The 23,990-nt window shown below is 52.6% G+C and overlaps 3 protein-coding genes across 4 annotated transcripts; 2 read left to right on the top strand and 1 right to left on the bottom strand.

The window, feature by feature from the left end:
- Nucleotides 1–333: 333 nt before the first annotated feature.
- On the top strand, nt 334–11,448 carry TBC1D10B (TBC1 domain family member 10B). The gene is made up of 9 exons (XM_043454921.1): nt 334–1,629; nt 4,754–4,853; nt 5,124–5,231; nt 5,332–5,438; nt 8,679–8,793; nt 8,908–8,973; nt 9,197–9,386; nt 9,721–9,875; nt 9,964–11,448. Exons 1-9 carry the CDS (start codon nt 698–700, stop codon nt 10,597–10,599), a joined length of 2,409 nt encoding a protein of 802 aa, XP_043310856.1. The 5' UTR covers nt 334–697; the 3' UTR covers nt 10,600–11,448.
- LOC122432783 (sesquipedalian-1-like) lies at nt 11,439–12,612 on the bottom strand. Its single transcript, XM_043454926.1, has 2 exons — nt 12,506–12,612; nt 11,439–12,240 (listed from the first exon to the last, which is right to left on the bottom strand). The coding sequence occupies exon 2, from the start codon at nt 12,214–12,216 to the stop codon at nt 11,587–11,589; it is 630 nt and encodes a 209-aa protein (XP_043310861.1). The 5' UTR covers nt 12,217–12,240; nt 12,506–12,612; the 3' UTR covers nt 11,439–11,586.
- A 254-nt stretch (nt 12,613–12,866) lies between these two features.
- On the top strand, nt 12,867–15,609 carry CD2BP2 (CD2 cytoplasmic tail binding protein 2). Of its 2 annotated transcripts, none has more exons than XM_043454924.1 (7): nt 12,867–13,277; nt 13,819–13,919; nt 14,146–14,281; nt 14,407–14,564; nt 14,649–15,084; nt 15,173–15,273; nt 15,361–15,609. In XM_043454924.1, exons 2-7 carry the CDS (start codon nt 13,845–13,847, stop codon nt 15,469–15,471), a joined length of 1,017 nt encoding a protein of 338 aa, XP_043310859.1. In that variant the 5' UTR covers nt 12,867–13,277; nt 13,819–13,844; the 3' UTR covers nt 15,472–15,609. The 2 variants fall into 2 exon arrangements, with proteins under 2 accessions (XP_043310859.1, XP_043310858.1); XM_043454923.1 differs by having other exon boundaries at nt 12,868–13,277; nt 15,167–15,273.
- Nucleotides 15,610–23,990: the final 8,381 nt, after the last annotated feature.

Here is a 23,990-nt window from a genome sequence, read left to right as displayed (position 1 = left end):
TTGGCTCCCTTTTAACCATTCTTTTTTAGATAGGCCCGCCTCTTCTCGCACAGCACCCGCCTCCTTCCACGGTCTGTCACTCTTCAGTCATCCTTATTGGCCAGGAGGTTCGGCTTCCCGCTTTTCTATTAGTTAATCCCTTCGTCCCACCTCCGCTAGGTTTCACTCGCCCTCTCATTGGTTTTATAACCCTCCGCCTTCTCTGTTTCCTCTTCCCAAATTACCCACCCCCTTCCCACCTCCAGCCCCACCCACCCTCCCAACGATTGGCAGAAACCCAGTTCCTTCTCTCTTATTATTCGTCCAAGACCTCTGACGAGGCGGGAGAAAAAAGGAGCGCGATGGGACTGCTCGCGCGCAGGCGTAAAGCGCCGAGACGCAGGCCGCTGGGCCGGCACCGGGGCGTGTGCGCAGGCGCGAGGTCTGCCGCTCGCCCGAAGCGGGAGGGAGGGGGCGGCGGCGAGAGAGCGAGAGGGAGGTAGAGGGCGCGAGCGAGACCCCGGCGGCCTGGCGCCCCGGGACCCTTTTCCCGGCTCCGCGCGCTGGGCAGCCGCCCGCGCGCCGCCCTCGACCCCGGCGCGCGCCAGGCCGCGCCCTTCGCCTTCTCCCCTTCCTCGGCGGGCGGCGCGGAGCGGCCTGAGGGGCGGCGCCTTTTGCGGCCGCCGCTGCGGGGGGATGTGAGGGGCGGCCCGCTGACATGGAGACGGGCCCGGCGCCCCTGGTGGCCCCGCCGCGCCGTCATGGCGCCCCCGCGGCCCCTTCGCCGCCGCCCCGCGGCTCTCGGGCCGGGCCCGTCCTGGTGGTGGCTCCGGGGCCGCCAGTGACCACGGCCACTTCGGCCCCGGTCACCCTGGTGGCCCCCGGGGAAGCGCGGCCCGCATGGGTGCCGGGTCCGACCCAGACCTCAGACTCGGTCCCCGGCCCGATGGTCACGGGCAGCACGGAGGTGGGACAGACTCTGGAGGCCTCACCCGATGCCCCCAGGGCGCAGGTCTCCAGCCCGGAGCCCTTGGTGCCCGAGGCAGTGGCTGGAGCCGAGATGTCCGTGGCTCAGGCCCCAGGGGCAGACCCTCCGAAGACAGAGGAGGCTATAACCTCACCCGATCCTGGACCCGGGACCCTCACCAGGACCCCTTCAAGAACGGCTCCTGGGGCCCTGACAGCCAAACCCCCGCTCGCCCCCAAGCCGGGAACCACAGTGGCCTCAGGTGTGACTGCACGGGTTGCAGCTGTGACAGCAGGACAGGTGACAAGTGGACATGGAGCTGCGGCAGCAACATCAGCATCAACTGGACAGGCTCCCGAGGACCCTTCAGGGCCTGGCATAGGCTCTTCAGGGACATGCGAGGCCCAGGTAGCTGTCGTGACGGTGACCCCAGCTCCGGAGCCCGCTGAAAATTCTCAGGACCTAGGCTCCATGTCCAGCCTGGGACCTGGCATCTCTGGGCCTCGAGGGCAGGCCCCAGACACCCTGAGCTACTTGGACTCCGTGAGCCTCATGTCTGGGACCCTGGAGTCCTTGGCGGATGATGTGAGCTCCATGGGCTCAGACTCTGAGATAAACGGGCTGGCCCTGCGCAAGACGGACAAGTACGGCTTCCTTGGGGGCAGCCAGTATTCAGGCAGCCTGTGAGTACCCATTGGGCCTGTTTCAGGGAAGCAGAGGTGGGGCGGGATGGGGAGGAAAGGATACACCTTGCCTACACTCTCTCAGCGCATCCTCCTCTGAGGATCCGGGGAGTGACCAGTGGGAGTGAGATGCTTAAGGATCCTGTCCTGCCTAGAGCATCCTGAGGTTTTCTATGGCACCAGCCTGTTAAGGTCTCAGGCCAGGTGTTAGGAGTTCTCGGTTTGAGTCTAAGCCTTGCCTTTGGTGGTGGGTTGCATGCCCTTGAGTGAGTGCCTTCCCCATTGGAGTTAAGGCCTCACTTTCCTCCTCTGTGAAGTGAAAGGTAGAATGAGATGATACCTCTGGTTGTCCCAGCTCCTTGATGGGAATCTCCAGCTACAGGCCGGATAGTCTGGTGGTTTGACCAGGCAGGGGTTCTGATAGAGATCGTTGGTCCCTTAGGGGGAAAGTCTGGAGGGATGCAAGCACCTCTCCCTCGTAGCCCTAGGTCTCATGGGGTGATGAGTTGGGGAAGTCTGATGGAGGAGAGACCCGAAGGCAGGGCATCTCTGTGAAATAGAAGAGCAGGCTTGTGTTTTCACTGAAGGAAAGGGGGTGGGGGAGGCCTCTTCCCCATTTCCTCATCTCCCCAGCCGGGCTTACTCTTTCCTAGTTCCCTCCAGGGGCCTGAGTCACTCCTAAGGTGGGGGTGTAATTACTTCTGACTTCTTCCTTTCCTCTCTTTGGATGCTGCCCATTGGTCCTGTACCCCTTTAACCTGCTGGTCAGTTCAGTGTATAGCATTGCCAGAGAACCCAAGTGCCAGGCCCTGTGCTGGGTACTGAGGATCAAATAGGCATTTCAAGGTGTTCATCATCTAGAGGGAGAGACAAATACTTAAACCGTTGGTTTCGACGTAATATGTTAGGTTTAGCCTGGAGATCATCACAGGGTTTTGTGAGCACCTAGGGAAGGGATCTTTTGCCCAGTCTGGGAATTCAGCCAGACTGATCTGAATTGTGAAGAATGAGGAGGATTTAGTCATGGCTGTGTGTGTTGGGGTCAGGGGGACCTGCCTCGTGTTGGGGGAAGCCCTGTAGGAGGGTATTCTAAAGAATGCAGGGTGTATAATCCAACAACAACAAAATTTCAGAAAATCTTCGAGCATCAACATTCACGATGCTGTGTGGGGAAGGCTGGTGCTTTCCCATGCATGACGGAGGCATTGTTGTACCTAATTCACAGATGAAGAAACAGGATTAGAGCAATCCTGTGAATTGCCCCATTCAAATAATTTGGATCCCCGTGACCTATGGTGCTCTCCTCAGCGCTATCCTGCCCTAAAGAACTTGGATTGAATTGGATTTTAGTGAGCCCCTCTTGTGTATCAGGCACCGTGCTGGGTGCTAACTCTCTGCTTTGTGATTTTGTCCGTCTAAAATCCATCTTCACGCTGGCAGAATCTACTTCTGAGGTCAGGCTGACTGTGGGGCACGTTATCTTACAAGCTTTTAGTGGCTCCCACTGTCCACAGGACAAAATTTAAGCTTTAGCCTGGACACAGGTTCCTTATTTTCAGCCCTGACAGCCTCTCTGGTCTTCTTTCCCACCACTTTTCACATGTGCTGTGTGCTGTGTCCTGTTGAAGTGATTGTAGTCTTTCTCCCTTCATACTCAGGCTGTATCATCAGCCAGGAATGCCCTTCTGGTCTTTTCCTGCCATCTTTTACTCAATCCTTCATGACTTCCCTCAGATGTCCTTTCCTCCAGGAAACCTTCCCTGATCTCTATCGCCCCTACTTCAGTTAGCTGCCTCTTCTGTGCATCTTTGTCATTGCGTTTCCCTCATCACATTGCCGTCATCCCTCTGCTAGCTTGTGACATTTCGAGGGCCGGAAAGGGATCTTACTCCTCCTGGCCTTTAGTAGAGTTTGGAATTGACTTTTAAGATAGAGATTAATGAGAAATCACCTTTCAGTTTAAGGAACTTCTGGGACAAAAGAAAATAACATTAAACCTTTCATTTAACAGTCCTTTATATACAGTTTCTCAGTAGTCCTCTTGTAACTTGGTGATGTAGGTGGTGGCATCCCTTTTAACAGATAAGGAAGAGACTTGATTCTCATTTGCTAAGACTCCCCAGTTTCTAAGGGACAAGTGGGATTTGAGCTCAGGTCTATCTGGGAACATGTGTTTTCTTCCATTTCACTCACATAGTGCTGGCTCCTCCAAGTAACTGTTTTAAGACTGGTGAGGTATCTTGAGTGTGAAGCTTTGCTAGAACAGTAAGCAGGCAGTGCAAGGAGAGCTTCATTTGCTGGGTAATCTGGGGTGATTCCAAGGAGGAGGAGGTAGAGGAAATTGCAGATGGTTCAAGGGATCTCAAGAGTCTGGTAGAAGGAAACTCAGTTGCTTATAAGGAGACAGATATTTGTTATGTATTTAATTTTGTGGATAATAATTACTGTTTACTCATTGAGGCCGTGATAGGTGATACTGTTTTTTTCTCCATCTTACAAATGAGGAAATTGGGGCTTAGAGAGTGACTTGCCCAAGGCCACACAGTGAGTAAGTGGCGAAGGTCTAATAAAACATGTGAAGTGAAAGTGAAAGTGTTAACTGCTAAGTTGTGTCTGACTCTTGCGACCCCATGGACTGTAGCCCGCCAGGCTCCTTTGTCCATGGAATTCTCCAGACAAGAATACTGGAGTGGGTAGCCATTCCCCTCTCCAGGGGATCTTCCCAACCCAGGGATCGAACCTATGTCTCCTGCATTGCAGGCAGGTTCTTTACCATCTAAGCCACCAGGGAAGCCCCAGTACAAAGTATACTTTATACATATCCTGTCCTCTCTCCCCAACTTTTATGTGTCAGAAGTGGGATTTGAACACAGCCTCTGTACAGATGTCCAACATGAGAATGTGATCTCTGTTCGGAGATTCCGTCCAAAGGGAATTCCTTTCAGTGGTGAATTAGGGCCTTGGAAGGCCGAGTGACCAGACGTCCTGATGTGTTGATAGCTCATAGAATGCGTTTGTGGTCTGGTCTCTCATTGGCGATTGGGAGGTGGCTTGCCTCAGTTCCTCCAGCAATCAGGATTTATACTGCTGTTACTGACTTCTTTCCTACTCCCCATATCCTCAGAGAGAGCTCCATTCCTGTGGATGTGGCTCGGCAGCGGGAGCTCAAATGGCTGGAGATGTTCAGTCACTGGGATAAGTGGCTGTCACGGCGTTTCCAGAAGGTTTGAGAAGGCTGTGGTGGGCAGGGCCGTGGATGTGGTGGGGGTGGGGAGGACAGAGTGAGCCCACGGGCTCTGGGGAAGCCCAGGAACCTGATCTTACCTGCTCTCTGGACCATGTTGGGGGTAGGTGGTTCTTGGGCCTGGGGGAGGAGTAACTTTAAAAGATAGAAGGCCAGGTCGGGTGTCCCAGGGAGCCTGAGGGCTTCAGGGGAAGGCTTGGAGGCTGTAGCAGTCACTGAAGCTGTTCCGCTGCTGGCCACCCTGCCTTAGGTGAAGCTGCGTTGCCGGAAGGGGATCCCCTCCTCCCTCAGAGCCAAGGCCTGGCAGTACCTGTCCAATAGCAAGGAACTCCTGGAGCAGAACCCGGGCAAGTTTGAGGTGCGCACAGCTCCAGGGTGTGGGGCCATGTGACACGGTCTGTGTGAGGGCATCATCCATCCCCCCAGAGTCTGAGGTAATCTCAGCTGTCCCACTGCAGGAGCTGGAACGGGCTCCTGGGGACCCTAAGTGGCTGGATGTGATCGAGAAGGACCTGCACCGCCAGTTCCCTTTTCATGAGATGTTTGCTGCTCGAGGCGGGCACGGGTAAGGCAACCTGACTGTGTGAGTCCGTGGTGGGTGGATGTAGGGCTGGGCTGAAAGCAGTTCTTGCCTTCCAGGAATTCTGCAGGAGTGGTCTTTCATGAATTGAGTGTCAAGACATACTGAAGGATGGGTCCAGGGAGGGAGACACTGACTTGGGTTGATGGGGGAGTAACATGGGGGTATTGGTGAGGGGGAGGTGGGACACGTCAGAGCCTCATTGGGGAGGATGCATGTGAGTGAGGTTTTGAAGGATAGATGGAAGCAGAGCGAGAGGCAGGGTTTCCCTGGCTGGGGGGTTATGTAAGCTCTGTCTGGGCAGTGGCGTTGGGTAGAGCTGCTGAAGCTGGCAAAGCAGTTAAGGGCCCTTAAATGCTGTGCCAGGGCCCTTCGATTTTTGTTCTATTTGCCAGACTTCCTCGAGAAGTCTATATATCGCTCCCTAGTAGTGTGCCAGATGTTTTTAGATGGTTCTCAGCTCCTTGTGGGAGCACGTGGATAAACTTTAACAGTGAGTTCATCCTCTCAGCAAGTACTTATCAAGCACCTGCTATCTTCCAGGTATTGTTTCAGTTACAGATGATAGCAGTGAATGAAAGATAAAAACTCCTGCCCTCTCCAGGCTTATTATATTTTAGTAGGGATAGACAACAAAGAATGAAAATATGTTGTATGTACAATGGTGGTAAATAGAGTTTAAAGCAAGAAAGGCCAATAGAGAATGTGCATGGAGATGGGGTTACAAATGACCTGATCTGACTTGTGTTTTATTTATTTATTTTTTGACTTGTGTTTTAAAAGGATCATTCTGGGACTTCCCAGGTGGTCCAGTGGCTAAGACTTCGTGCTTCCACTGCCGGGGGCACTGGTTTGATCCCTGGGATTCCTGGTTGGGAACTAAGATCCCACATACTGTGCAACTCTGCCAAAAAAAAAAACAAAAACCCTAGGATTGTTCTGGCTGCTGTGGTGAGAATAGATGATTGGAGACGAGGGCAGAAACAGAGACCAGGTTGACTGTTTCCATAATCCCAGACAGAGACAATGGTAGATAGACCAGGGAGGTAGCAGTGGAACTGTGGGGAGGAGGGGTTGAACTCTGAATATATTTTCAAGGTAGAGCCAAAAAGATTTGCCAGTGGATTAGATGTGGAGTGGTGTATGTGTGACAGAGAGTAGATAAGGAAGACTCTTAAGGTTCTTGGTCTTAGAAACTAGAATGAATGGAGTTAGAATATACTGATATGGGTGGATGGGGAAAAATAACCTTGAGAGGTGTATTAGGAACTCATTTTGTGAATGTGAAGTTTGAAATACTCACTGGACATCCAGTTGAGATGCCAGGTAAGCTGGATATACAATATACACAACATCCAGGGAGAGGGTTTTTCTTTTTTGGTCATCCTATTCGGCATGTAGAATCTTAGTTCCCCAACCAGGGATCAAAGCTGTGCCCCTGCAGTAGGAGTGTGAACTCTTAACCACTGGACCACCAGAGAAGTCTGGGAGAAATTTAAACTGGAGATAAATTGGAAGTTGAGAGATGTCAGCCTCTAGATGGGACCAGATCTCACCCATGGGACTAGATGAGGTCGTCAAAGCAGGGAGTGTAGATATGGAAGGAAGCTGTTCAGAGACTGAGCCTACAGTGCTAACATTTCAAGAATAGGAAGATGGGAAAGGACCTGTAAAGGAGACTGGAAAAAGCTAGAAGGAAAACCAGGAGAGTGTTTCCTGGAAGGAAAGTGAAGAAGTTTCAGGATCAGCTCTTTGAAGTGCTGCTGATGGATCGAGTCAAGTCAAATCTGTAAACTGACCTCTGGATTTAGCAATGTGGAGGTCATTGGTGACCTTGATAAAAGCGGTTTTGTATGGAGCAAGGACTAAAGCCCGACTGGAGGATGAGAGGAAAGAAACTGAGGATAGCAAGTCTGTACTCTAGGTGGGTTTGCCTGAACAGGCAGGAAAGAAATGGTGTGATATTCAGAGGGGAAAGTTGGGTAGAGAGATGTTTTTTATTTTTTATAAGCTAGAGGAAATGACATGTTGGTATGCTGCCAGCATCTGTAGTTAGAGAAAAATGGATGCTACCCAAGTGATGGGAAGGTTGCTAGAAGGATGGCCTGTGTAGGCAAGAGGGGATGGGACCCAGTGGAAAGGCTGTGGTTGGTCAGATTCACGAATAGTTCACTCATAGCAGCGGGAGGAGGCAGAGGCACAGAAGCAGGCAGGTGGGTGAAAGCAGCATGAGAGCTTGTGGAAGTTAAATATTTAATACATATTAGGTGAAATAACTAGTATATCAAACCTGTCATTTCATGGATGTTATTACAAAGTAGAGAGAAAATAACAGTGGGGAGGTGTGCAGATAAAGCACAAATGAAGGTCACATTTCAGTGACTGCATTTTGAGAAACACTGTTGTAAGCTGTGGTCAGGAGTGTGTGACTGGAGGCAGGGAGAGGATCTGGGAGGTTATGAACATTACCCTGGTTAAGAGATGAAGGGCTGAGCTGCTCAGTAACTGTGGAGGTGGAGAGAAGGCCTAGACACGAGTGAAATTCAGAATGTAGTGTTTATACGATGTCACAACCAGCTGCGGGTAGGGGTGGCAGGCCCTCTGCTTTCTAGTGGGGGGCTGAGGGGTTGGAGTTCCCTCAAACAGCCATGGAGCACCCTCAAGCAAAAGGGACAGATCTGGGGCAGAGAGTGTATTCTTCTGGATGCAGAGATAAGAGGAAAATCTGAGGCCCAGCTGCCTTCCCAGGCCTCCAGGAGAACCAAGGCCCTGGCCTGGGGGGAAACTGATGAAATCCAGTCAGACAGATAAGACAGGCCCTGCCCTAGGAGAGCACCTGCTGGGAGGTAAAAGCACGCAGACAGCGCCAGAAGAGGGCCGATGGTGCGGTTGTCGAGAGCTTCCTGGAGAAGGTGACCTTGAGGGTTTAGGGATGGTGGCAGATGGAGAGAGAGCAGAGCCTGTATGGGGAATGGGTAGGGAGCACGTGGGTGTGCAGCCAGGGTGGAAGGCTGGAGCCTGGGAGAAAGCCTCCATGATGATCTGAGACTTTGGCTTAAGCTCGGGAGGTGGGATCAGGAAGGCAGCTAGATCAGGTGTGTGGTGGTAAAGCTCTGGAGTTGATCCTGCACAAGCTCTGGGAGAGTCTGGGGTGGGGTTGGTGGGGGGGTTGGTTTGGGGGCAGGGAGTTCCCAACTCTTGATCGCCCTTTCCCCATGCCCACAGGCAGCAGGACCTGTATCGAATCCTGAAGGCCTACACGATCTACCGGCCCGATGAGGGTTACTGCCAGGCCCAGGCTCCCGTGGCCGCAGTGTTGCTCATGCACATGCCTGCCGAGGTCAGCAGACGCCCGACCTGGTTGGGGAGGGGCTGGGCCTGCAGGGCTGACGGGGGAGCTCCCTGCCCCATTCTTCTGGCCCCATCCCTCCCTCCTTGTTCTTGTCCTTCTCAGCAAGCCTTTTGGTGCCTGGTGCAGATCTGCGACAAGTACCTCCCCGGTTACTACAGCGCAGGGCTGGTGAGTGTCTGGAGGCTGGTGCACCTGGGGCTATGACTTGTTCCTAAGACTGCAGGGCGGGCCGGGTCCTGCCTCACCCTGTGCCCTTCTGGCTGTCTGTTCTGGGCCCCTCCCACTGAGGTGAGGATCCCACCTCATGGATGGGATCTGACTACCAGCGCCAGTCCTACCCCATTGGGCCCACAGCCAGGGGGCCTCTTCTCATGGTTCATCCCATCTTCAGGAGGCCATTCAGCTGGACGGAGAGATCTTCTTTGCCCTGTTGCGTCGGGCCTCCCCACTGGCGCATCGGCACCTGCGACGGCAGCGCATCGATCCTGTGCTCTACATGACAGAGTGGTTCATGTGCATCTTCGCCCGCACCCTGCCCTGGGCTTCAGTGCTCCGGGTCTGGGATATGTTCTTCTGTGAAGGTACTTCTGTAGCCACGCAGGCCAGGAGGGGGACTGGGGTTCCCATGGTGGCTGCCAGAGTGGGGCCTGCTGACAGAAGGCTGCTTCACTGAGATCCGTCTTAGGGCTGGAGAAACTGAGGTTTGATCTTATTGGCTCTGCCACCAGCCACAGCTTGCTTTACCTCCCAGGAACCTAAAACCCCTGGCGGCTCATTTTCTCCTTCTTGAGGCCTCCATTTCCTCATCTGTCGGGTCAGCAGCACACAGGGATGGGGGCTGTGAGTACCCCCTGCACAGGCCAGGCTGAGACTCCCAGGCTGATCACCCATGGCCTCTTCTCTTCGGGCCTGCAGGCGTCAAGATCATTTTCCGGGTGGCCCTGGTGCTGCTGCGGCACACGCTGGGCTCGGTGGAAAAGTTGCGCTCCTGCCAAGGCATGTATGAGACCATGGAGCAGCTACGTAACTTGCCCCAGCAGTGCATGCAGGAGGACTTCCTGGTGCATGAGGTAGGTCCTGGCCTTAGTGTACCTCACACCTGCTTCAGTAGATCCCCACCCCCCACTTCACCCTGGTACCCATGTCTTCTCCATCTAGGTGACCAACCTCCAAGTGACAGAAGCACTGATTGAGCGAGAGAATGCAGCCCAGCTCAAGAAGTGGCTGGAAACCCGGGGTGAGCTGCAGTATCGGCCCTCACGGAGACTACACGGTTCCCGGGCCATCCACGAGGAGCGCCGGCGGCAGCTGCCCCCCCTGGGTCCCTCCTCCAGCCTCCTCAGCCTCCCTGGCCTCAAGAGCCGGGGCTCCCGGGCAGGTGGAGGGGTCCCCTCCCCACCCCCTCCCGTCCGCAGGGCCAGTGCAGGGCCTGCTCCAGGGCCAGTGGTCACCGCCGAGGGACTGCATCCATCCCTTCCTTCGCCTACTGGCAACAGCGCCCCTCTGGCCCCCAGCGGCAAGGAGGCCCGGAGGCAGGAGAAGGAGCGACAAAAACAGGAAAAGGAACGCGAGAAGGAGCGGCAGAAACAGGAAAAGGAACGGGAGAAGCAGGAGAAGGAGCGGCAGAAACAGGAGAAGGAGCAGCAGAAACAGGAGAAGGAGCGGCAGAAGCAGGAGAAAAAGGCCCAGGGCAGGAAGCTCTCGCTGCGTCGAAAGGCAGATGGACCGCCCGCCCCCCAGGACAGCGGGGACAGGTCCTCAGCATCAGAGGCCCGGCAGGATGCATACTTCTGACCTCTGCCCTGGGGCTGGACTGCGTGGCCCCCTCTTTTCCCTCAGCCAAGAGCAGACCTAGCCTGGGGTGTTGTTCCCAGCCCGCCCTTGGCAGGCTGTCCCTCTTTCTGAGGAAAGTGGCTTGATTCCCTGTCTCCGTGCCAGCCGCTGATCCCCACATGGCCGGGACACTCAGAGAACGGGAGGCAGCTACATTTCCCTGGGGGAGCAGTGGACACCTCACCTCCAACTCGGCCCAACTGGGGTCCCTTCCCAGGTGCCGTCCTCCTGATTGGCCTTTGGTCACCACAGGGGTGACTTGTGGCAGTGGGAGTCAGCAGTTTTCAGATCCTTACACTCCAGTCACTCCCCTTACCCATGAAGTGAAGCTGGGTTCCTTTACCCCCTTCAGTCCTGCCTGTCTCCCCCAGTTCCTGGTTGGGGGCCCAGGCTCTTCTTGCTCTCCTTCTGGACATCTCTGTGTTGTAATTATGTACAGAGGACCTGGTTGGCCCAGGGTGGGGGTGTTCACTCCATCTTCTGTTCCCTGGTTCTCCCTCCCCAGTGTTCTTGCACTCTAGTTTATTTAAGGGGACATGCACTGGAACAGGAAATGTCTCCCACCACCACCCTCCTTGCTCTCCTTCCTCTTCACCCACCTTCCTCTCTATTCTCAGGCCTCCCCTGCTTTGTCTGACCAAGGCCCCTGCCTTTCACTTTGTCCCTCCCAACCCTCCAGCCCCTTCCTGGGTAAGGGGTCTTCCCCTGAGCTCTAGGGGGTGGAACCCAATGTTTACATGTTCTTCTGTCTCTGCCCCCACCCTGTGCGGCGCTTTGAGGAACCGGAAAAGAACCTGCTGTTGTACCTGGGCCTGTCTTCTGCCTTGTTATTTGATGAATGGGGTTAAAATAAGGACAAGGAGGGAGGGAGTGGTGAGTTAGCAAGGATCTGGGTGTCTCTTGAAGCTGTTGACTGGTCTTGGCAGGTACCTTTGGGCCTTTAGTCTATTAGTCGCCGCTCATCAACAGTTGTTGAGCTCCTGCTTCACCTTCACCTGCTGGGGATCTGCTGCCTCCGTTGTCACTGGCCTCCTGGAACTGTCTATGGACCGCCTGCAGCATCCGGATCTCCCTTCCAAAGTGCTCGTGCAACTCCTGGAAGCTGAAGAGGGTCCTGGGGGTGGCTGGGGAGCCACAGTCCTCTGGGGGTGAGCCGGGTTCTTGGCCAGCTGCCTGACACAGCTCCCGGTACTGGGCCTCCAGGGGGCGTAGCAGCACAGCCAGCCGCGTCCAGGTGGCTCCGGCCAACGCCCACAGCCAGGCTCTCAGCTCCTCCGGGTTTTCTGCTGCCAGCTTGTAGGCCCGCCTACCTCCCCCTGGGGTCCGAATGGTAAAGGCATAGGGTTCTGTGGCTCCAAGGCGTGGCTCCACCTGGCAGTTCTCTAACAGGATGAGGCCCAGGGGTGTGTGGTCAGCCTGGTGTTCCAGGTAGAAGAGGAGATTTCCCCGCAGGATGAACCAGCGGCGCTGATAGCTGGTATTTCGGGCCCCCTTCTTTAGCAGGATGCCCTCCCGGTCTGGAGCCTGTGTTCTGTACCCACGGAAGAAACGGAGCACGGACTTTTGGTGCAGTTTCATGGTAGCCCACTGTGGGAAGAAACCCTAGGAGCAGAAAAAGGAGGAGTGGTGCATTTGGTTATCCGGGGTACCCCCGCACTACCCTCCTCTGGCTCCAGTAGGCTCTTTCTGGGCCCAGTCTTGGTCTTGGTCTAGAGGGATTCAAACTCTTGAGTATCCTCAAGAGGGACCTCCCAACCTCACTTCTGCCCCTTGGGCCAAATTACAAAATCTGGGCAGGACTGTAGGGCTGGGGTCCTGTTTGGGGTTGGGGGGGCGGATATCCACTACGGCCCTTTCCCAGGCCTACCTGAGATGAGGGCACAAGGGACTTCAGGCCTCGGTACTGGGAACAGGTGCCACTGCCACCTCTCCTATTTTTGACTCTTCCCACCTCAGAAACCAGGAACTTACCCAGGGGATAGGAGGTGGCTGATTTTAGACTTCCCCTGGGTCCTAAAAGGAGCCGGGTTTGGAAAGTGTCCCAGGAGCCTCCAGGAGAACCGAGCTCCCGGAGAACCTCTGGGACAAGAGCAAGGCTACACCTCGGACTAGCAAAGGGCGGACAACTGGACGCCAAGAGTAGGAAGGCAAGATTTATAATGAGATGATGAAGGGCGCAAAGCCAGCCGTGGGGAAAAGGAGACTCAACCCGGGAAAGAGAAAACTAGGGCAGAAACCCACCGGCCCTGCTGGGACTTTGCTCCTCCATCGTGAACCTGGGCGGCCCTTTCAGTAAAGCGGGCTCCACTTTCTCCTAAGAGCCTCTACTGTTGTAGGAGGAAACCGAGACCACTTCCGGCCATCCTTGTCCGATCAGGGTCTAGGCGTTCAAACGTCCCCTCTTCTCACCATAGTCGCCCCACACGGCTCGCGTCACTTCTGGGAGGGGGCGTCTCTCCCCGCGCGGCGCGTACTTCCGCCCGCTCCTTCAGTTGTTGCTCTCACCCGAGTGAAGCCACTTCCGGCCTTCCCCGTCGCCTTCCGCAGTTCTCTTCCGGGTGGTGGCGGGCGGGTGGCCCGGATGTAGCCCTGGTGAAAACCTCTCTCTCTTTCTTCCCCCACTTTTCCTGGATCCTTAGGTGAGCGCGTGCCGGCGGGACTGCTGGTGTCCCCGTGGCCCTGCCGCCTTTCTAATTTGTATACAGCCCAAGACAGTTGGGAGTCACCCCGCGGAGTTGGGAGTTCGGCGCAGGGAGGAGCGGGGCTGCCAGGGCGCTAGGTCCTGGGTCCGCCGGGGCCCCTCCGGCTCCGAGGAAGCTGGGGGTGGTGGAGCGGGTGTTTGCCCGCAGAACACATCGCGCCCAGCACTGCTGGGGCCTGGAATGAGGGTGGTCACGTGGGGGAGCCGGTCTCCTCTCCTCAAGGGTGGGGGTGCCCGTAGGAGCTCCTCCGCCAGTCCGCTCTTGCGTCTCCGCTCCAGCAGCTCTTTTAGATGCTAAGCCAAGTCCCGGGGGGTTTCTGGACTGCCAGCTCCCCTTTAGGCTCCTGATTCTGTACTCCCTCCCTTCCCAAAGTGGATCTAGTACCCGCCAAGTGAAAGATCGTTGTGCAGGGGGCCCCCTCGCGGGGAGTTGCCTCCTCACTCAATTCCCTTAATCTGCACTCTTTCCCTCTGCTCAGTTTGGGAAAAGCCCTTCTGTCCAGTCATGCCAAAGAGGAAAGTGACCTTCCAAGGCGTGGGAGATGATGACGAGGATGAAATCGGTGCCCCCAAGAAAAAGGTGAGGGGGCCAGACTCCTCTGTTCTGCGGCGGAGTGAGGGGAGAAAAAAAATTAGAAGCCAGAAGAGAGATCTGGAGAGACAAAGAAAAGATGGAAAGGGCCAGCTTTTCCGCGTATTTCTGAGATATGGCTTTGCAGGATTTTCAGTTTGAGTGTAGATCCTAGACTATTTGGGGTCATAGCCAGTAACTTGCTTCTTTCTTAACTTCTGTCTCCTGCCCACAGTTGGTGGACCCTATAGCTGGGGTAGGGGGTCCCGGGAGCCGCTTCAAAGGCAAACACTCTTTGGACAGCGATGAGGAGGAGGAGGAGGATGAAGGGTCCAGCAAATATGACATCTTGGCCTCAGAGGATGTGGAAGGTGAGCTGTACCAAGAATTGACTTTTTGCTGGGGGAACAAATAGGGACGTCTGGGGTCATGGAGGACGGTAGGCTCCTATCTCTTGCACGCCTAGCATGGGATTCTTGTGTCTGTCTGGGTGCAGGTCAGGAAGCAGCTACGCTCCCCAGTGAGGGAGGAGTGCGGATCACACCCTTCAACTTGCAGGAAGAGATGGAGGAAGGCCACTTTGATGCAGACGGCAACTATTTCCTGAACCGGGATGCTCAAATCCGAGACAGCTGGCTGGATAACATTGACTGGGTGAGGCCTGGAGACTAGCATGGCTGGGCCTGGGCCTTGCTGGCAATTTGTCAGAAATAAAACCTTCCTGTTTTCCCATTGCAGGTAAAGATCAGGGAGCGGCCACCTGATCAGCGGCCGCCGTCAGACTCAGAGGAGGAGGACAGCCTGGGCCAGACACCAATGAGCACCCAAGCCCTCCTGGAGGGCCTTCTGGAACTGATGTTGCCAAGAGAGACAGTGGCTGGGGCACTGAGGCGTCTGGGAGCCCGAGGGGGAGGCAAAGAGGGCAGCAAGGGGCCCGGACGGCCCAGTTCCCCCCAGCGCCTCGACCGGCTCTCCGGGTTGGCTGACCAGATGGTGGCCCAGGGCAACCTGGGAGTGTATCAGGAGACAAGGGAACGGTTGGCCATGCGACTGAAGGGGTTGGGGTGCCAAACCCAGGGACCCCGTGATACCACACCGCCCCCTTCCCTGGACATGTTTGCTGAGGAAGTGGCGGAAGGGGAGCTGGAGACCCCAACCCCTGCCCAGAGGGAAGGTAAGATTGAAGGGCAGAGGAGGGGGATTGTGGGCAGTGGGCAGGCCACTGGAGGCCCAAATGACTTGGCCTGTTATTTTAGAAACAGAGTCGCCTGGAGATGGTCTGGCGGACGTGATGTGGGAATATAAGTGGGAGAACACAGGGGATGCTGAGCTGTATGGGCCCTTCACCAGCACCCAGATGCAGGTAAGCTCCTCTCTACTTTGCTTTGCCTCTTCTCTCCCTCCCCCAACCCCATCAGTTCTCTCCCAGCTCTGCCCTCTCTTCCTGCAGACCTGGGTGAACGAAGGCTACTTCCCAGATGGCGTTTATTGCCGGAAGCTGGACCCCCCGGGTGGCCAGTTCTACAACTCCAAACGGATTGACTTTGATCTCTACACCTGAGCCTCCTGAGGGCCCAGTTTGGTGGTCCCTTCTTGCCTGGACTCTGTGGAGGAGGCCCCAGCTGCCTCAGGCAGTGAAGATGTTGGGGGCCACTTTTCAGTCAACTTCCTTTTCCCAATAAAAGCCTTTAGTTGTGTATTAGGGACCTTGGCTGTGCTGATGGCCAGAAGCTGGAGCCGGGAACCTCTTCCAGGTCCCTTTGGACTTGTTCTTGCCCTTAGTGTTTCCTCTTATGAAGTTCCTCCTTGGGAGTTTCTCTCTGGACCCTCGAACCACCTCACCTTTGTTTCCCATTCCTTGGGGCAGAGCCGGGCCTGTCCGGTGTCCTGTGGCCTCCCAGTCCGGACTCTGTTCTCAACTGAAAAATCTCTCTACTCACATGCCGTTCTCCAGAGTCCCCTAGGGGTTCCTGTTTTGCTGTTCTTAGGTCTTTGGCTTCTAGGACCTAAGATATTCTGCCTTGTAACCAATATAGGATAGAGCCCCAGAAGTGGAGACTTGAGGCTTGGATGGGCTGGGACATCTGTTAGGAATGAGCAGGAAGGCTGATGCTTACTGGCTTGCTCCCCACTGTCTCAGGCTTCTTAGAAGCAGATAGAAATGGCCCCTGAGGTAAAGTCTAGACTCAGTGTTGGTACCTAAAGGACTTTTCAAGGCCACCTGAGCCAGTCTACACAGGCCCAGAGATGGGCAGTGTCTCACTGGAGGTTACACAGCTAATCAGAGGACTGTCCCCGACCCAGTGGACTCCCTTCAAAGGCCTTTCTTGGCACCAGGCCCTTTCTGACTGGCCTTGGAGTCTCTGCAGCTTACATTTCCTGGGCTCCTACAATATGTCTGACTCAGTTTAGTTATTTTAGGAAACTGCGAGAACTGGGTTGGTCCTCTCCATTCAGAGTGGGTCTGGGGAGGATTGGGAGGAAGACTGATAGTTGTCATTGTGTAGTCTGGACCTGACACCTTCCACCTCCTGCCGGTGCTGCCTCAAGCCTCTCCTCACTCACACCAGTTAGTTTTTCACCTGGCTCTCTGTTGGAATCTATGGGGAACATCACTCCTCAGACATTATGAATGATTTGGTTTAGGGATGGCCTGGGTCTTTTAAAAACTCCCAGGTGTTTCCTATGTGCATCCAGGGGGAAAACCACAGGGCCCAAGTCAAGGTTACACCAGGGGAGAGGGGCCGGTTCATGGACCAGTTCATGTGGTAGAGCTGAACATGGGTGTGGCCGTGGTTCTGGTGGAGTCAGTTAGCCAAGAGTTGAGCAGAAGAGCCATGGGGCAAAGGGCGTCCTGGGGCGGAAGGAGGCAGGCCCAGAACCAGGAAAGGGTGGAGGGGCTGGGTGGGGATACTTGATTCTCTAGTGAGGCAGCTACCTTCTATAATAATTAATGTCATAGCAGTGGGGCCCACTCTAGTGCTCTGTCCAGACCTGGATTTCATTGACTTCAAGATACCTTCAGTTGTAAGATGTCTTCATGTGTTGGAAAGAAAATCCTGCCCGTTGCAGTTGTAAGATATCATTGATTCAAAGCTGCATCCTGCTTTCAGGTATGTTCCAAAGTGAAAAAACAGATGTCTTAGGACCAATGAAATACAGTATTCACATTTATATCCCCGGTGACTGACTCATGGGAGGTGCGGAGTGTTTGGTGAATAGGTGGAAGCCAAGGGGAAGTTCCCCCAGATGTCCTGCAGGCATCCCAGGCTCCATCCAAAGCTGAGGACACATCTCTTCTGTGTTTACATCCCTGAGGGCAACAGGTGTGGGCAGAGTAATGGCCCCCCAAAATGGCCACATCCTAAGCCTCAAAAGTTGTAAATGTATGGCTGTCTGGCAAAAGGGAGCTTGCAGACATGATCACGTTAATGACAGATGTGTCTTGGATTAGTGAGCCGGGCCCAGTATGTTCACATGGGTCCTATTAAGTGAATGGGACTGAGGAGGGTCAAAGTGAGTGGGAGGTGAAGATATTAACACCTGCTGCTGGCTTTGCAGTTGCAAGATGGGGCCAGATACCAAGGAATGCAGGTACCTGTAGATGCTGGAACAAAGAAACGCAGCTCCACCGTGGGTTTTGCCCCAGTGAAACCATTTGGGACTTTTGACCACAGCTAGAACTAATAAAATTGTGCTGTGTTAAGTTTGAGGTCATGTGTTAACAGCCTCAACAGTAAACTAGCACTCCATCCAGCTGAATGCCTCTCCCCATCTTAAACCTCACTCAGTTCTTCATTGGCCATGTCCCTATTTCAATCCCCTATCAACACTTAACTCCCTTGCCTTAAACCAAACAAACTGTATGTGTATATATATGTGTGTGTATATACATATATATAATTTTTATATGTGAGTATATATATAATATTTTTTTGCCACACCCCGCACAGCCTGTAGGACCTTAATTCCCTGACTGGGGATCGAACTCATGTTCACTGCATTGGAAGTGCAGAGTCTTTTTTTTGTTTTGTTTTAATTTTTATTTATTTATTTTTGGCTGCACTCTGTCTTCATTGTTGTGTACAGGCTCTCTCTGCTTTCAGTGGGTGGGGGCTACTCTCTGTTATGGTACACAGGCTTCTCTTGTTGCAGAGCACAGGCTCCAGGGCGCTCAGGCTTCAGGGGTTGTGTTTCGTGGGCTCCAGAGCACAGGCTCAGAAGTTGTGGCACAGGGGCTTCATTGCCCTGAAGCATGTGGAATCTTCCCAAACTAGGAGTCAAACCTGCATTGTCCCCTGCATTAGCAGACAGATTCTTAACCGCTGAAGGGCCAGGGAAATCACTATATAATTTTTATATAAATAAGCTTTTTGTATCTTACAGTTGTTTTGTAGATTTACAAAAATAGTACAGAGCATTCACCCAGTTTCCTCTATTGTTAACATCTTTCAGTGGCACATTTGTAACAACCCATGAACCAATGTTGTTACTATTTTTATTTTTTTACTTTTTTTTGTTTTTGTTTTTGACATTACTATTTTTAAATAGCTTTATTTCGTTAGAATCCACCCACTTAAAGTACTATTGTTTTTAGTACATTCACAGGGTTGCAAAAGCATTGTTACAACCTCATTTTAGAATTTTGTCTAAAAGAAACCCCACCCAGCAGCAGTTCCTCCCCCATTTCTCCCCATCCCCACTTACCCTCCAGCCCCTGCCAACCTCTAACCTACTTCCTGTCGCTGGAGATTTGCCTGTTACTGGGCATTTCACACAAATGGAATCATCCCATATGTGGTCTAATGTGTTTTCTATGTGTGCTTCTTGTACTTGGCATGTTTTTAAGATTCATCCGTGTAACGTGTAATAGTACTTTATTCTCCTTTATTGTTGGGTAACATTCCAGTGTATGGATGGATTACTCTATTACTACATTGTGTGGATGGATTAAACTTTTATTTATGTTTTACTAACTTTCCGTAACATGCCTGTTGTTTCAGAATCCTGTCTGGAACACCGCGGTACATTTAGCTGTCATGTCTCCTTAGCTTTCTCTGTTCTGACTACTCCTCCCACTTGTTTTCACTGACCTTGACCGGTTTGAGGAGTGCTGGTGTGGTTTTTTATCAAATTCCTAAGATTTGGACTTGTCTGAAATTTCCCCTATGGTTCAATTTGGGTTATGGGTTTGGAAGAGGAAGACAGAAGTGAAGAACCGTGCCTTTCACTGAAAGTTTTTTTTTTTAAGTATTTACATCTTTTTTTATGTTATATAAATGGAATTGGTTTTGATCTGTTCATGGCTGTGCTGGGTCTTCATTGCTGTGGTGAGCGGGGGGCTACTCTCTAGTTGAGGTGTGAAGGCTTCTCATTGCTGTGGCTTCTCTTGGTGTGGAGCACAGGCTCTAGGGCAGTCGGGCTTCAGTAGTTGGGGTGCACAGGCCTGAGAGCCCCGGTTCAGTGGTTGTGGCGCATGGGCTTAGTCGCTCCGCAGCGTGAAGGATCTTCCCGGCCCAGGGATTGAACCTGCGTCTCCAGCATTGGCAGGTGGATTCTTTACCACTGAGCCACCAGGGAAGCCCCTCACTGAAACTTTTCAAGGCTCCCCATTGCCCTCAAGATTAAGTTCGAAAACTTGAAGCTGATGGGTTTCCTATGGCCTGGCCTGAACCAGCCCTTCCAGCTCCACGTCTCCCTTCCCCCCTGCCTCCCTCAGCTCCAGGCTCCAGGCTCCATTACCAAAAGTTCAGCCTCTCTACACCGGTGCTAAATCAAATCTCAGAGACAGAGTTTTGGATGGAATAGAAAAGGAGAGCTTTATTACTTTACCAGACAAAGGGGGACACACTGGGATTCTGACTCTAAAAACTATGTGCCCCAATCTGGGAGAATTTAATGATGGGATTTATAACATATGGTTCACAGGTGAGGTCTCTGACAAGATGATAGTACGAGCAGGGCTTTGTTGTTCAGTTGCTCAGTCCTGTCCGGCTCTTAGCGACCCCATGGACTACAGCATGCCAGGTTCTTAGCACTGCGCCACCTGGGAAGACCAAGTGTCTTCCAAGGAGGCAGGGCTGAGGGGTCGTTCATTTCATTCTAACTCCTGAGGGTATCATTGAGCCAGGGGCGGATTTACAGGAGAGTTCAAGGTCAAAGATGTCATTACTGCAGCGGACACCTGCCCCTCTGAAATACAGCCTCTTGCCTTTGGCAGGCTGTTTTCTGGAAGAGTAGCAGGATTCGGGGAGGGAAGTCTGGATACTCCAGGGTATCACACTTTGCCCTGGGCCTCTGGTGAGGTCCTGAGGGAGATGAGGTCTGAGAAGGAGCCCCAAAAGGGGTTAAGATTAACGAAGAGTCAGAATCCACAAAGCCTGAGTAGGTTTGGTATATTCATACCTTTGACACATGTGCCCTCCATTCTAGACTCCCCTGGCTGGCTTGATGCCTCATTGCACAGTCACTGAACCCTGGGCTCCCAGGCAGTGGGGAGCCCTGAACCTGGCAGCCTACCTTCCACTCTGCTCCCAGCCAGAACCAGGCTGGAGCCCTGGAGATGTGCATCTCTTCCTGATGCTGAGACCCAAGAGGAATTCCTTTCAAGGGTGGGTTGGTTTGTTTTTGGCCATATCCAGAGGCTTTTGGGATCTTAGTTCTCTGACCAGGATTGAACTTGTGTCCTCAGCAGTGAAAGTGCAGAGTTCTAACCCCTGAACTGCCAGGGAATTCCCTCAAGAGTGGATTTAGTAGCAGATGTTTTACACACGGAGGGCTTCCCAGGTGGCTCAGTGGTAAAGAATTTGCCTGTCAATGCAGGAGACACAGAGACACAGATTTGATCCCTGTTTTGGGAAGATCCCTGGGGGAGGAAATGGCAACCCACTCCAGTATTCTTGCCTGGAAAATCCCATGGACAGAGGGGCCTGGCGGGCTGCAGTTCATGGAGTCAGAGCATGTACGTTTTGCGCGTGATCCCAGGGTGAATAATGGACAAAGTCAGTAGCCATTTCTGAACTCCCCACAGAGGCTGGGCTGCTCCTGGTCCTTTTTGACTATTCCCCAAGTTCAATGATACACTTTCACTGTGGTAGGTTCACCACTTCACAGACCACCACCAACCCCCTTCAGGGGGAACATCCCAGCTCACATCTCCAGTTGGCTGGCCAGGGACCGACACATCCCTGTTCTCCAGGAGGCTTGTCTGGCCCAGCCTGCCCTGCAGGTAAGGCCCCCCTCCTTGTGTAAGCCACAGCTGCCCTGGGGGCTCAGACGGTGTAGTGCCTGCAGTGTAGGAGACCCGGGTTCCATCCCTGGGTTGGGAAGATCCGCTGGAGGAGGAAATGGCAACCCACTCCAGTATCCTTACCAGGTTAATCCCGTGGGCAGAGGAGCCTGGCAGGCTGCAGTCCATGGGGTTGCAAAGAATTGGACACAACTGAGTGACTGACACTTTCTCTGTGTAAATCCTGCATATGACAAGTGTGTAAAATCTAGCTGCAGATGCTGATGCTGTCTGAGATTTGCTTGGGCAGCATCTGGTCTTCCTGTTCTGATACTATCATCCTTGTTCTCACTTTCCTGTTCTCCACCCACTACCCTACATGTCTCTGCACCACTCAACTCTCTGTGGTGTCCGTCCCTGTGGCTCCCTGTTTTGGACACATTTCTCTATTTCAAGCTTTCCACAGTCACTTGGACACGATGTGGGCTTTTGCCCTCTGACCTAAAGGCCTCTTTCTTATCTGTCTCAGACTTCCTACTCTAAACCCATCTCTATTTGATAAGAGAAAAGGAAGTCATTTGACATCTGTTTTTCTTTTCCTTTTCTTTTTTGGTCATGTCATGCGGCTTGGGGATCTTAGTTCCCAGATCAGGGATCGAACCCAGGCCCTCAGCAGTGCTAGCGCAGGGTCCCAACCGCAGAACCACCAGGGAATTTCTGACATTTCTTAAGTATCTAAATAGGAGTATTATGTTTCATCTTCCCAACAACCTACTAGTTAGCTACCTATTTTCCCCATCTTGCTGATGAGAAAAATGAGGCTCAGAGAGGTGAGGAAAACTAACCTGCCCCATATTGAAGAATCTGAAAATGATAGAGTGAAAATTAGGACCCAGGCTTGTGCGATCCTGAAGTCTAGCCAGGATTTTTGGTGAGAGATCTGACCCAATTTATGGCCTATTTTTTTTTAAATTTTTAAAAAATTATGTATTTATTTATTTTTGTCTGTGCTGAGTCTTCATTGCTGTACGTGTGGGCTTTCTCTAGTTGCGGTGCTTGAACTTCTCATTGCGGTGGCTTCTCTTGTTTCAGAGCATGAACTCTAGGGCGCTCAAGCTTTGGTAGTTGTGGCTTCCGGGCTTCGTTGCTCCACGACAAGTGGAATCTTCCCAGACCAGGGATCAAACTTTTGTCTCCCATGTTGGCAGGCGGATTCCTAACCATGGACCTGCCAGGGAAGTCCTTCAGAAATTTTTCATCATGCTAACAGACACTCTGTACCCTAACTAAACAAAAAACTCCCCATTCCTCTCTCCCTTCAATCCCTGGTAATCTCCATTTTTTCTGTTTCTCTGAATTTGCCCTTTTGTGACTGACATATTCCACTTAGCATACTGTTTTGAAGATTTGTCCATGTTGTAGCAGGTCTCAGAACTTCTTTCCTTTGAAAAGCCCATGATTTCTCCCCCTTCTCAAGGTGATCTATTCTTGATTGATTGTTGTCATGCGTTGAGCCTTTGTTTTGTTTTCACACTTTTCTTTGTTAGTTCTTTGAACATATTTATAATAAGCACTTCGAACGCTTGGTCTATTACATTTTTTTTTCCCCACTGAGTTTGGACTGATGCCCCCTAAAAGTTGTTGTCGTCATGGTTTGTTTGTTTATTAATTGGCCTGGTAGGCAGTATCTGTGAAATCTACCTCCTTCATGGTGTGTGGCAATGGTCTCTACCCTGTTTTTTTGTGTTTTATTTTTTTAACCAATTGATGTTTTTATTTTTAAGCTTGGGTTCCTAGGAAGACCTCTGTGTCAGTGTCACTTAATGGTCAGCCACTAATTGAATGGAGGCTGTACTCAGTTACCTGGCATCAGTGAGAATTCTGTCCTCTGCCAACAGATCTGTGTGTGGGTAGGAGAGTACAAAGTTGAAGCTGTTTGCAAGTTGGCCTCAGCTTTACTTTCCACTGAGCCCTTTTGAAGCTTCTTTGTGCATGTGGCCCCAGGGTTAGCCAAGCGTGGAAGGGTGGAGTGGGCCCCCCTGCCCTCTGCTGCAAATACACACAGCCTCAACTAGGAGTATGCATGCCTCAACCTCAACCATAACATCGGGCTAGTAAAAGCATTGGCTCTTCTCACTTGCACACCCCCAATTTGACTACTTCTACCAGCAACATTGCTTGGTGTGGGCACTGTCTGCATCTCTAAAGCCAATGAGCCTCCTTCATCAGTGAATCTGCTGGTCCTCAAGACTGTCCCACCTTGGCAGCTGGGATGGGGTGAGATGAAGCAGCCTCAAGCAAGAACACAAGAACAGCCTCGCACAGTTCTAACTCAAAGTTGAGCAGTTTTCAAGTCAATTCCTTCTTAGATTGGGGCACATGTTTGGTCAGTTACAGAGCTCCAAAGTGACTGTTTTATCTATTTTGCCCAGATTTATAGTTACTTTGGGGGAGAGGATTTGCTGACCTCCTCACTCAAACATAGGTGGCAACCTCCTCCTTTAAATATTTTGAACTTTGTTCTCAAAAACAGTTATGTTGGGACTTCCGTGGTGATCCAGGGAATCCGCCTGTCAATGTAGAGGACACAGGTTTGTTTCCTGGTCAGAGAAGATTACACAGGCCTGGGGGACAGCTAAGCCCGTGCACCACAGCTTGAGAAAGCCCACACGCAGCAACAAACACCAAGTGCAACCAAAAATAATTAATTAATTAAAAACCAGTTGTATTACTTGGCCAAGAAGTTTGGGAGTGGGGGGGTCATAGTGCCTTGGAAACAGCTTGATGCTTTCAAGGCTTGTTTTTACAATTCCTTAGACAGGACTGGAGGGCTTCCCAGATGGTTCAGTGGA

Source organism: Cervus canadensis, chromosome 32 (genome assembly GCF_019320065.1).
Source record: "Cervus canadensis isolate Bull #8, Minnesota chromosome 32, ASM1932006v1, whole genome shotgun sequence".
Classification (NCBI taxonomy): Eukaryota; Metazoa; Chordata; class Mammalia; order Artiodactyla; family Cervidae; genus Cervus; species Cervus canadensis.
The sequence above is the reverse complement of the archived record's forward strand: the minus strand, read 5'-3'. Positions and strand labels throughout refer to the sequence as shown.